The sequence below is a fragment of the Zalophus californianus genome, chromosome 15 (genome assembly GCF_009762305.2).
Source record: "Zalophus californianus isolate mZalCal1 chromosome 15, mZalCal1.pri.v2, whole genome shotgun sequence".
In the NCBI taxonomy this organism is placed as follows: Eukaryota; Metazoa; Chordata; class Mammalia; order Carnivora; family Otariidae; genus Zalophus; species Zalophus californianus.
This window is the reverse complement of record NC_045609.1, coordinates 85,561,290-85,573,778: the sequence shown is the minus strand read 5'-3', so window position 1 is coordinate 85,573,778 and position 12,489 is coordinate 85,561,290. Positions and strand designations below refer to the sequence as shown.

General features: G+C 50.9%; 1 protein-coding gene across 5 annotated transcripts in view; it reads right to left on the bottom strand.

The window, feature by feature from the left end:
- MGMT (O-6-methylguanine-DNA methyltransferase) overlaps nt 1–12,489 on the bottom strand; it is a 301,372-nt gene that overhangs the window by 229,907 nt on the left and 58,976 nt on the right. For 2 of the 5 annotated variants that reach the window (XM_027596748.1, XM_027596750.1), the window contains exons 1-2: nt 9,852–9,972; nt 8,059–8,195 (exon numbers count right to left, since the gene is read on the bottom strand). The exons of 1 other annotated variant lie outside the window; for it this stretch is intronic. In XM_027596748.1, coding sequence (XP_027452549.1) covers nt 8,059–8,183 — 125 coding nt within the window. In that variant the 5' untranslated portion in view covers nt 8,184–8,195; nt 9,852–9,972. Of the gene's footprint in view, nt 1–8,058; nt 8,196–9,851; nt 9,973–12,489 lie in introns of those variants that run through there. 2 more of the 5 variants (XM_027596746.1, XM_027596747.1) reach the window with 1 other exon arrangement.

The following is a 12,489-nucleotide window of genomic DNA, read 5'->3' as shown; positions in this document are numbered from 1 at the left end:
AGAGCCGCGTGTCCTCCTGAGCACACTTGTTTGGACAAGATCACTGTAGCTTGATCCCCACAACAGTAACTGTGGGGCCTGAATTTCCAGGTTAAAGCAGAGCGTTCCAGTCTCAAGACGCGCTCATTCAGGCACCCAGCACAAGGGAGGCCCCGGTTCTGGGTTACTAACCCTGAGCAGGAAGGTCTTGGCGGCTAGACTGTTAGACGAGGGCTGCCGGGGAAAGGCAGGCTGCCCCCCAGCCGTGGTGGTGCAGGGTCCTGGGGAAACGGCAGTCCCGAGTCCTCTCCTGAGACCCTGCACCGCTACTCCCCACAGCCACGCCTGGGGCTGAGCGCCTTGCCCGCGGCCCCTTACCAGGCACCAGCCTGTGCCAAGTCCCCACTCACCCGACACCACTCCTGGCATCCCGGTGTGTTCCGGAAGACGACTCCAGAGACACACGCAAGTGGCCTTCAAGAGGCTACAGTGTGGTCAGAAACTCCTGTGTTTTTCTCACAGGGCCTTACGGGACCCCCTTGCTCCCAGTCTGAACAGGCCTGTGAACGGCTTTTCCAGGCCGCAGCTAACCAGAAGCAGGAGACAGGGGTGGCCGTGGACCAAGAGGTCAGCCAGGGGGCCCACAGGCTGGCCTGGTGACTCAGGGTGAGGGAGAGACAGGCCGAGCCAGACTCTAGGAGGGGCCCGCTGTGTCCAGTCCTGTCCACCCATGGCAGTGACCGTGGCAAACGGCCGTGGAGCAAGGGCACCACTGACCCGGCCCGGCCCATCAGAAATGCCCCCACCAGACCACAGATCCTGGGTGGGACTATGCGCAAGCACCGTTCTGACCCCCCCGGACCCCGGGGTGGGCCCCTCCTTCAGGTGAGAGCCACTGATCGGTCTGGGAGAGCCCAAGGATGATCTCCCCGTTACAGTTCCAGCAAACGCAGGTGCGGGCTACAGACTTCGGGCCCCTACATTCACCCAGTGGCACGAACTCCCTCGGTCAGACAGCGTGCCAGTGTCATGCCCAGTCAGGGACACACGGCACCACCAGCCACGGGTCCTCCTCAGGGAAAAGGGGGAAGGCTTTCCTCAGCAGCACGAAGGGGGCACGAGTGCAGCTTCTCCGGGAAAGCCATCATTCCAAGAACAGAGGTGCAGCCTAAGGCCCCCGAAAGGAAAGCTACTGTCCAGAGCAGAAACAGAGGGATTCTGAACATGCCACCTTTCTCTGAAGTCGGCCAACTTACTGCTTTTCCTCTCATGTGTGCTTAGAATCTAAAGGTTGCAAGCTTTCCAAGCAAACCCTTTACTGTGACAGTTTGGTTCATATTTTGAACCCACGTATTTATAACTGTCATTCAACTGTTTTCTTCCTTCCAGGAGGATCCTGGAGAGCTTAAAATTAAATGAGCCAGGCTGCTTCTTACTCGTGGACACAGGCATGCAAGTTTTAGCCATTTCTGTCTCCCTGCAACCCTTTAATAAAATCGACAAGAAAACTTAGGTTGCTGTCTTAGATGGGTCCAGAGCAAAGATTCTAAATCCCAGGGACCCACTTGCTTATGTCTTGCCAACAGCCTGCCTGCCTCTGCCCTCTGCCCTGACCCAGGAAAGAGCACAACTGTGAAACAGGATCTCGCAGGAATAAGGAAAAAAAGACAAAACTCCTGAAGTCATGCATTGCTTTTCTCTTTTCTAGATCAGAAACCAGCCAAGTTCACAACAAAACAGAGTACCACGTCTTTGTGGTCGTGTAGTATGGTCCGTGGTGTGGCAGCAAATTCCAAGGCCTTCAGAGAAGGGGCTTTTTATCCCACCATGCCCTGCAGGGTCACAAAGCCACAAAGGAACCCACGCTGTGAACTCAGAAGGCCCAGCAGCAAGGGCCACAGTCGGTCACTCCGCCACCATCCCCACACCCTGGTTTTACTGGAACGCACGGCTGTGGCCTGCCTTTACCTCATGGACACCCGGGAGCTGCAATCTCAGCACCACGCAGACAACTCTGCAGGCTCCACGAGCAGCCCCGGGGGCCCCGGGCTCTCCCACCACCTGGGAAGGACAGAATTCTTCCCGGGAATTGCAGTGGAAAGAACCACCCTGGCTTCCAGTCTGGTCTTTTTAGCTACTGGACGCCGCACAGTGTGCACTGAGAACCCGTGTCAGGAGACTCCATCCCTGTGCACTGCGGACCGTCTTCCCCTCCAAGCCAGAAACCGGGAGGGGAGGTCCTTCAAAACAGACACGGGTCTCAGATCTGGAGTTGAAGAGCCGTGTGGAGGCAAGAATGAGGCAGTCCACGCTCAGCAGGGGATTCAAGGACTTGCTTTTAAAAGAGGTGCTTTCTACGAAGCCAAAGAGAGCTCGGTAGGTGCCCCCTCCCCCTCACCGAAACCTGCGTATTTGACTCAGGAGACCTCCTTAAGGAACACTCTGTAAAAGAAAATACATTTTTTAAGCACATACAACACAAACCCCGAGTTCAAGCCAGCAAAGAAGAGCAGGGAGACAGCCGAATGTGCCGCTGGTGAAAATCCTACGGCGTGTTTTTGGAGGTTCTTTCTACTGGGAGTGCCTCTTCGAGTGTTTATCCTGAGGAGAGTTTCTCCTCTTCCATGAAAGATTATAAGGTGCTGCAGGTGGTGTCTGCACTAAGATTTCCCAGCCCATCAGAGAATTAATGTAGGGATTCCCCGGGAAGGTTCTTGGGACATGCAGACCCTGAGAGCTACTTCAGCTACGAGTGTCGGGCCGCCCGGCAGAGGGATCACCAGGCGGGGGCGTGGCAGGCACGGCCGGAGTCAGGATCAGGGTCCCTGAGCAGGCCACTTAAAACACTTAACGAACAGGAGAGCAACAAATCCTCACAGAAGCTGATCGCTATCCACTCGAATGGAGGACACAGAAGGTGACTTCACGAGCCTGACCTCCCTTCAGGAAGACCTCAAAGCATCTTACCTCACGCTTTCAGTGGAGCAGAAACTGACAGAGCACCCGGTGGGGCGGACGCACCCTCCTAGACAGAGACCCTGCGGTCACATTCCCACGCCCCAGAGGGGCCAGGTCCTTGTCCGTGAACCTAGTGAGAGAAGGCCCTGGGCAGCCCTCCACGTCCTTGAAGGGGGGTCAGGCCCAACCTACATGCTCCTGCCCAGACTCTACACAGAGCTGGTGGGGGCAGAAAGCCAGGGACAACACTGCAGAGTCCCAGAAAGCAGAAAACAGCCTGCATGCGTTAAATTTTCAAAATATGAAACATTTTTACAATCGCTCAGGTTTGGTTGGACTACAGTTTTTTCAGTACTGCATTCCTGTATTTTTTATAGAAAGATTTACCTGGGAAGAAACCCAGGAGGGCAATTCTTTGCTCGGTAAAGGATGAGGTACGTGCAGCTCCAGGGTCCTGCCACCAAACACCCAACCATCACCCCATCAGTGTGAGCGCGACGAGCACTGTACAGGCCCTTCTTCAAGGAAAACATTGGAATCCCCTTTATGGAAAGCTACATGAGCCCGCAAATAACATTAGAAAAATAAACCTACACCTCATTAGAATTTAGACATTGCAGGGAATAATGGGGTCAAAGCTTTGTAGCCACACGAAGATGGCGTGGGGAGATGTCAGTCAAGTTCTTGCAAAAGCAAGCCAATTACTCTTGAACAGGACAGTAGTTGATGGAAACTTGATACTGGCAGGAAGTTATAAAGTGGAGATTATACTACTTCCCAAATGGATATCCTGCACTCAAATATTTTTAGGAAGGGCAAGGTGAGTAATGTTACCGGTACAAAAAGAAATCAACGATCAATGTACGAAGCCACCTAAACAGGTTAAGTAGACTGATGTGGGGAACAGGAATCCTACTCCGTACAGAAGTACAAGTGAAATTTAACTGCAGACAGACGTCAGTGGCCAACTTCCAATCCAGCGACTGAACAAAGCAGCATGTCTCCAGGAGATAAAGGTCCCCGTGCTCACAAGCACTCCAGAAGGAAGGGGGGAACAGGATCCCAGGTCATTAGGATGCTCTGCTCAAACCCCCTTGGCCACTGTCCATCAGCAGAGCTGGAGAGCACGGCCTTAGGGGGCACACAGGGCTCTACCTGCAGAAAGCCACGCTGGGGGTGGGGGGGAGCTCCCCCTAGGGCGGGCAAGGGCAGCACCGAATTCTACTAGACAAAAGGAATCCTAATCAGAAGTCTTTCCATAGGAGGACCCTGGAGGGCATGGTAGGGGAATTTATCCACAACCTGATGAAGGAGTCCTACTAATCCAGAGTGAGGGAACCCTTCCAAACTCACTTCATGCCAAGACACTAACCTGAATGCCAAAGCCTGACAAACACAGCACAAAAAAATTACAGACTAACATCCCCCGTGAACGTAAACACGTTAAGTCCTAAACAAAATACTAAATCTAAGGTAGTAACATGGGGGTGGGATGGGGGGCAGGAGATATCCTGAATTATGTGATATGTGTAGTCCAGCATTTCAAGACTAGTTTGTTTCACATTTTTAAAAAATAGGATGGTGTTTACACAGGTACAAAAAGCAGTTGACAAAACCCAACAGACTGAGGAAGTGACACCCAGAGGTGGCAGCACGTGGACTCCTGGCATGGAAGCCCCCACCCTCGCCCCCATAACTGGAACTAGGGAAGGCGGTCTATTGTCACAACTTTCACCCCCTGCACCGGAGGTTCCAGCCAGCACAAGGACAGAAATAAAAGGCATAAAGATCAAAGAGAAGTTGTCTTTAGTCACAGACCCAATTTTCTATAGCAAAAATCCTAAGGAATCTGCAAAACAATTCCTACAACTAAAAATTTAGTAAGAGTACAGAAGATCAACATACCAAAAATTAACAGTTATGTACCAGCAGCAACTAAAAAAAACATTTTAAACCAAACTCGGAATACCAACATATTCGGAAATCAGACTTACAAAAGATATACAAGATCTCCATGCTGGAAACTAGAATACTAAAAAAAAAAAAAAAAAAGACAAGCTGAATGGACATAAACCATATCCATTAATTGGAAAGTTTTTAGAGTGGTCAACCCTCCCCCAAATGGTACACAGATTCAATGAATTCCCAACCAAAATCTCAATACTGGACACCTTGATTCTTTAATATGTAAAGTTAAAAGACACTGAAACCAAAACAATCTTTAGGGGAAAAAAAAGTTGGAAGACTTGTTACCTTAATTCAAGATTTATCATAAAGCTATGCAATCAAGTCTGCATGGTTCTCGTGTAGAACAGATGAGGAGGTCACCTGAACTAGACACAACATCCAGACATATGGGACCCACACGTGTACAGTCAATGGATTTGATAAATGTAGGAAGGGGATTCGATGGAGAAAAATTTTTTTTTTCCTCCCAAAAAGAAAACTACCTATAGAGAAAAAAATACCTCACTATAAGGGGATTCAAGATAATGGGTCACATATTTAAATATAAAGGCTAAAATTATCAAATTTTAGAATTTATAGGAAAATATTTGTGAAGTTACAGTAGACAAATCTTAAAGACCAAAAAGAAAAAAAAAAGCTAAGAAAAAAACATTAAGTTGTACTTTCTCAAAATTAGGAACTTCTCATTAAAAGAGGACATTAGAATAAAAACAAGCATCCAACTGTGAAATACACAGGATAATACAACCTGAGAAAGGACTGGAAATCAGAACAAGCACAGGCAGAAGACTCACGCAGACCCCGCACAATGAAAAGGCAGGAGTGGTCAAGAAGGTGGTGAGAAGTCCCGAGGAAAGTTAAGATTAGAACAATGAGAACATTTCACTCCCGCTTGAATGGCTAAAACTTTAAAAATTACCACCACCATGTACTGGTGAGAGGGCAGAGCAACTGAAACTCCTCCATTTCTGTTGGAAATAAACATAAAATGGTTCAACTCTGGGAAGAGTTTTGGCAGCTTCTCAGGAGGTTCAACATACATTTGCCATGCAATCCAGCAATCCACACCTAGGAGTGGTGTGGTGAGAAGTGAAAAGGTGTCCAAAAGGTGTCCAAAGAGGCTTGAACAAAAATTTCAGTTTTACCCCTAGTGGCCAAGATTTGGAGGATTCAAACGTCCATCAACAGGAGACCTGATGAACTGTGGTGTATTCATAAACTACTCCTCACCACAAAGAGGGACCTACTGACTAATACACAGAACATGGGTGACCCTCAAAACATCGTTGAACAAGAGAATCCAATACAGAAGAATAGATCATAAAACCTCATTTATATAAAGTTCAAGAACAAACAACGTTGGCCAAGACAGAAATCGGTTTCCTTAAGTTCACTATGTAATGTTCACCTCAATTTTTTAAGTGATAAGAACTGTTAATTCTTAGCATTCATATAGCATTTTTGTTATTTTGTACCTCTTAAATGTCCCTCGCCAAAGTTAACCATAGGTGTATAATAGACTGCTGGTTGCCCCTAAAAATCATTTTCCACCTCTTCCTTAGACACACAGTCCCTAATTATGGCCAACACGTGACCACCTTCCATGCCTCTCAGCTGGGCGTAGCCCCACGAGAGGAGAAAGTTAGAGGCTCCTTCTAGAAAGGGAGGTGGGTGCCTCCTTTCCTTCTCCTCTGCCTGGAATGGAAGCATGGCAGCTCGCACCCCAGAGGTTGGCCCAAAGCACCAGAATGAGGGCCACAGCCTGGAGATGCAGAGCAAAGCCGGAGGCAGCCAAGGGAGCCAGCCTCCACGGCTTATCTACTCGGGCGTCTTCACGAGAGAGACCAGCTGCAGGTTACTGAAGCCATGCTTCACAGCTGTACCTAATCCTGATGCAGAAAGCAGAACCTCAAAATTAAGCCTCATCTTTATTCTGTTCTCATCATCCATAATGGGCACTTAACTAGATGTCTAGGTTTTATTTTCTTCCTCAAATTCACTTTAAAGAATTTTTTTCTTAAAGCAAAAAAGTTCAACAAATTTGTGATTTATTGTGCCAGTGAATATGTAAGAGACAAAATGACATTCCCTACGAATTATTTGGTGTCTGTGATTTTCTGAACACCATGGCCAGATGGTTTTCATAGAAAGAGAAGAGTGTATTCACATAGTTCAAAGGTTTGCTTATTTTTTTTGGCCTCAAAAAAAATACTATTGATTGTAACATGCAGCTCTATAGGAAAAAAACCTCGACACTGGAGGCGAAACCGGGTATTTATTACTGTGCGTGTGTGCTCATTATGGCGGTCTCTGACAGGGGTCCATTAAAATCAATTTTTATGTTTCTATGTATTTTCTTTATCTAATGTTCTATAGCATTGTGTTTATTAGCCAGTTAAGACAAACACTGAGCAGGAGTGGGTGGTTTTTCCCCTCTTCTGTCAGAAATAATGAGAACTGCAATTTTAATACCACAACTCACAATCAATGAATAGAGGAAATGTTACATTTCAGAACAAAACATTAAGGAGTGCTTTAAATTTTTTATGTTTTTACAATTAAGAGAAATAGAGTGGAGATCTTTCAAAAGAGAAATGCACGTGTCTTGCGAGAAATGGCAAGCGGGAACGTCACGCTAGGACGGCTCTTCCCACCCTTCCTGCCCAGCTGCACACTCTCGGGAAGCCTGACCTCAGCTCTCGGGGGCGGGCGGAGCTCCGGATTCAGCAACTCCAAGACTTCGGTGTAATTCACCTGGCGGACTTTGAACAATGAAGGGGGTCCTGATTTAAAAAGCACCAGGATTAGGCAACATCTCCCTGTCACCAGAATTTCCAGGGATTCCCACGTTTGTTGAAGAATCAAAAGAGTCAAGGCTCATAGCCACTCCGCCGCTCTGTAAACGTGATCAGACGTCTTGGAGCCCTACCAGCTACGGCTGAGGCCCCGCGGTCAGGCGCGCGCGGAGGGCGCCGGGCAGCTGCAGATGCTGCAGACCGACCGACAGTCGTGGCGCCGCCGCTGGAGGGGGCCACCGCGTGGGACGCCAGCCTGTGGCCACGTGTTAGCCCGTGACCCACAGTGGACAAGCAGCAACGCTCGCGTCTTTGCGGCTCTTAACAAATGCCACATGGGGGGACACTGGGGACTCACCCAGCGTCCGGGGTCTTCCCGCCGCGCAGCCTGATCTCATGCAGTCCCTGCTCACAACCGGAGATCTCGATCTTCCCCAAAGGGCTGTCCATCATCCTGTATCTCATTTCACAGGCCTTGTCCATCCTCCCAAGCACCTACGAGAAAGGTTTTTCAAGCAAGTAAGAAAGTCCACGTGAAAGACTTTGGTCCCTTTTAAAGCACAACAGGCACCCGTTATTTAACACAAAACGTCTTCCGAAGTTTGTCCCCATTCTTGGGATTTAATCATCAAATAGGTCATTTCTGCAATCTACTTAGGGGACAGAAAATGTCATAATTACCCGCAGCAGCCAACTGGTGGTGCGGCTCCCTGCCCCCACCTGCCCGAGGCACGGTGGGCAAGCGCTCCTTCCGAGGGGTCCGGTCCCTAGGACCAAGCTAACCTTGCTTTAACAAAACGTTACCAACTTTTGCATCGGCAGAAACTGAAGCCGTTTGATATACTGAAGGAAATACATTTAAAACCAAGGCACAGTGAAGTGACTTTGGAAGCGGAGGGCGGACGCGGCACCTGCACGGGCAGGCCGTCAGGGGCGCATGCGCGCTGGAATACCGCCGAGCGCCCAGGAAAGCGCACAGCGGACCCCTGAGCAGCGTGCGTGTGAGCTGCGCGGGCTCACTTACACGCGGTTCTCCGGTATAGGGCTGTGAACGTTATGTTCTCTGCCCTGTGATTTTCTGAACACGTCCTCGAGCTTCGGTTTTTATCAGAACACAGTACATAATACAAATGACATATAAGACAGGTGTTAATTGGCTGTTATCAGTAAGGTCAACAATAGGCTTTTAGTAAGGTTTTTCGAGAGTCAACAGTTACATATGGAGCTCAGTGCCCCTAATCCCACGTTGTTCAAGGGTCCACTGTGTATCTAACTTATGTTCAAAGAAATGTACAAACATAAAAACCACCCTATGATGTATCCTGTTAATTTTGGTCAACAGCAAAGGCTGGAAAGAACGAACAGGTACGGCAAGAACAGTGAGAAGCCTAAAGGCAAAGCCACACTTGATAAAAATCACTCCAAGTGCGGGCAGGGAAAAGGATGCGGAAGCCAAGAGAGGGTTGGGGGGACGGTGAGGACGAGTACCAGCACCAGCCCGCGCCCTTGGAGCTCCTCCCCCTGCAACTCCTCGTCCTGCTCCGGAGAGTGAATGGGAGGGAGGCGCTCCCGCCCTCCACCATGTGACCTTATATGCCCACGTTTCCCAGCATTCCACGCTTGCCTGCAGCCACCTGCGACGAACTGAATAACCACTTCTCTGTCCTGCAGGCACCTCCCATGAACTGTTCACAGCGGCAACCCTGTAAGAATGCTCTCCTCCATGCAGCTTTACACAGGATGGCAGTGCGGTCCACGCTTACCCCCACGCCACCCAGCACTTAGCCTGGGGACTCTCCTTCCCCTCACCCTGCCTGTCCCCTTGCACACCTGCACCCGATCAAGCACTGGTTCTTACCATTGCCAGCTCTGGCTCAGGTCCCGAGGCCTCATCAACTCTCACATGAGAAAGGAGTTCTTCAGGACCCTCAGTACACCTGAACCTTTCCCTTCCTTCCCCTCCCCCTGAACAACAAATCAACTGCCAATTACATGAAGGGGCTACAGCAGGGTCAGCAAACTGCAGCGCACCCGGCCAGACCCAGCCCCCACCTGCTTTTGTAAATCAGGTTTTGCTGGGACGCAGCCCACCAGCTGTGGCTGCCTTCTCGCTGCTCCAGTGATGGAGAACGCACGGCCCCGAGCACTTACCCCAGGCCCTCGGCACGCCAGGTCTGCTGAACCCCTCAACGTCCCCGCTCTTGCCCACTTCCTGCTCCGTGCCCGCTCAGGGCCTGATGCGTGGGGCCTCAGCTGTATGTCCCTTCCCTGACCGTCCAGCTGCCCCGCGTGGCCCGGCATCTGCTTCACTGCAAAACCTCAACACACCCCACTGCCCCCACCCCCAGGCCCTGTTCCCTTCCCTGCCCTTCCGCCTGCTTCTAATGCCACACACTGACTCCCTCAGCTACCTTCCCCGCAGCCAGGAAAGAACTGCATTTATATCCCTTGACGAGGTCCAGCAGCATTCCCCAAACCACATGCTATATAAGCAGCACCCCCAAGATTCCACCCTAAGCCTGGGGCTCCAGAGCCTCCCTGTTCAACATCCACTTTTCTGTAGGTATTGACAGGGGTCGGAAGCAGATTCCTCCCCAGTTGCCAGTGAGTGGACATGGGATTGTGATGGTCACCAGACATCAGAGACACTCTCTGGCACATCGTACTCCTTGAACGCCCCAACTTCCATGAATCCCCAGTGCCTGAGGGCACCCCCTCCACTTGGCAACCCACGGGTAGGAAGCAGACGGTGGTCTCCCAGCAATGTCCTGTCATTTTGCAAAAGTCACCTAAACTGAGCCACAAGTGCGTTCATCTGTGGGATCAAGGATACCTAAATCGCAGGGTTGGCATGAAGATTACTTGGAACATGTATCTAGACCTGGCTTCCCAGAAGGATTCGGGATTAAGTGTTATCCCTGCCACATTGACATTTTAACCATATGCCCTTGACCTTCGTCACACAGAGCACGCTGCTCTCCGCAAAATCTTACCCAACAGCACCAAAATCCTTACCATTCTTCAAAGCAAATGGCCACCCCTTCTCCCAGTCCCCCTGGGGGCCTTCCCTCATTCCTTGGAGCCAGAATCAACTGCTGTCTACCCACCCCTCACATCCGTGGACATTTCCCATCACCCTGAGCCACTGACAGATGATGGAGCAGGGAGTTTGCTACCATGAGTCAGGATTCCACCCAAAACAGATGCATCACGCACATAAGGAGTTTATCAAATATATGTTGAACTAGATGACCAGCATTTCTACCATCCAGGCCAAGAGTCTGGCACAGCATGCCCCAAAGTGTGTTCCAGAAGACTACTCAAAGAAAGGTTCCAGGGCGAGTGAGAAGCCTGGATGTACCTAAACCGTCCTGGGAAACTTACCTGCACACCTGCAGTGTGTTAAAAGCTCTGAGCAGTCTTGCATAGGAACTGGCTTACATTTACCTAGCTCTCACAAACATGCTCACCATGAACCCACCTCTCCTGCCTAGGCCCTGCTTGGAAGCTGTTTCTCAACAGATCTGGGCTCAGGAGCCCTGGCTGAGGCCTCAGATCTGGAGCATGAAAAGCCCCAAGCCCCTTTCTCAGGGACGGCTCCTAATGGCAAGCATCAGAAAGTGATACCAGCTAATTTAAGCACAAAAGCAATTTACTGAAAGGCTGTTCCGTAAGTCACAGAACTTCTGGGAAGGCTGGAGAAACAGGCTCAGAAAAACGTAGGAACCAAGACTGGCCACAGTCCAACCACAGCCGAAGTGGAACCTCAGGAAACATCTGTGGGGCAGCCCAGGCCTGCAGACACGCAGCTGGTGCCACTGTGGCCCCTGGAAACAGGATGTTGCGGCCCCCATCAATTCCCTGCTGCCTGGCCCCTGTGTCACTGGCCCCTGATTCAAGGCCTAGGATGTGGACCCAGCACCACTGCACAAACTCAGACTGGCACACATCCCAACCAGGGGGATGGAACACTCGTGGCTCACTCTCCTTCCCAGGACTCTGTTTTCTCACCACTCAAACAGCAGTCGTAGTACTGATTCCGGCACCCTCCCCGGGCTGCTCTGTGGGCCCAACTGCACAGCACCGGGAAGACCGTGAATGGGCTGCTGGGCCAGCGCTCCAGCAGGGAAGGAGCCCCCTGTGCACAGCCAGCTCATACTCCTACTGCAAGGAACGTGTATGCAGATGGGCGTCCAGGAGGGGGGCAGGGCAGGGTGCTGAAGGTGACGGAGGGCCTCTCCCACCTCCACCACATGCAGTGCCGGTCTCTGGAGAGCTCGGTCCCGCGTGCTCCTTGGGGAAAGGGCCTGGCATGTTACAAAGCCTCACCCCAGCGGCCAGACTCTGACCACAGGCGGGAGGGGCTTGGCTGGACTTCAGAGGCTCTTTGCCTCGAACACCATGGGGAGGCTGCCACAGTGGGCTCTGAACCAAATAACGCCCATGCACCCCAGGGCCTGCGTCTCTGAACTGGACCAAAAGGACTCTGAAGCTTGGCCTGCCCACCGCTGTACCAGCCCCAATGCACCCCGCACCCAGCACTGTGGTGCTGTCCCTGGTCCGCCTGGTCTAACCTCACGCGTGAAGGGCAGCCCGCCCTCATCACGGTGAGGACCAGCTCTGATGACGCGCATGGCCGCTGGAGGCCACAGGAGGCCACTGGACACCTGTTCACTCACAGAGCAGGGGAAGCTCTAGCCAAATCATGCCAAGAACCAAAAAATGGCAATCAGTCCATAACTGGAGTAACTGGAGTGTTGAACTCTGAGTTCTGAGGGACTGGCCTTTG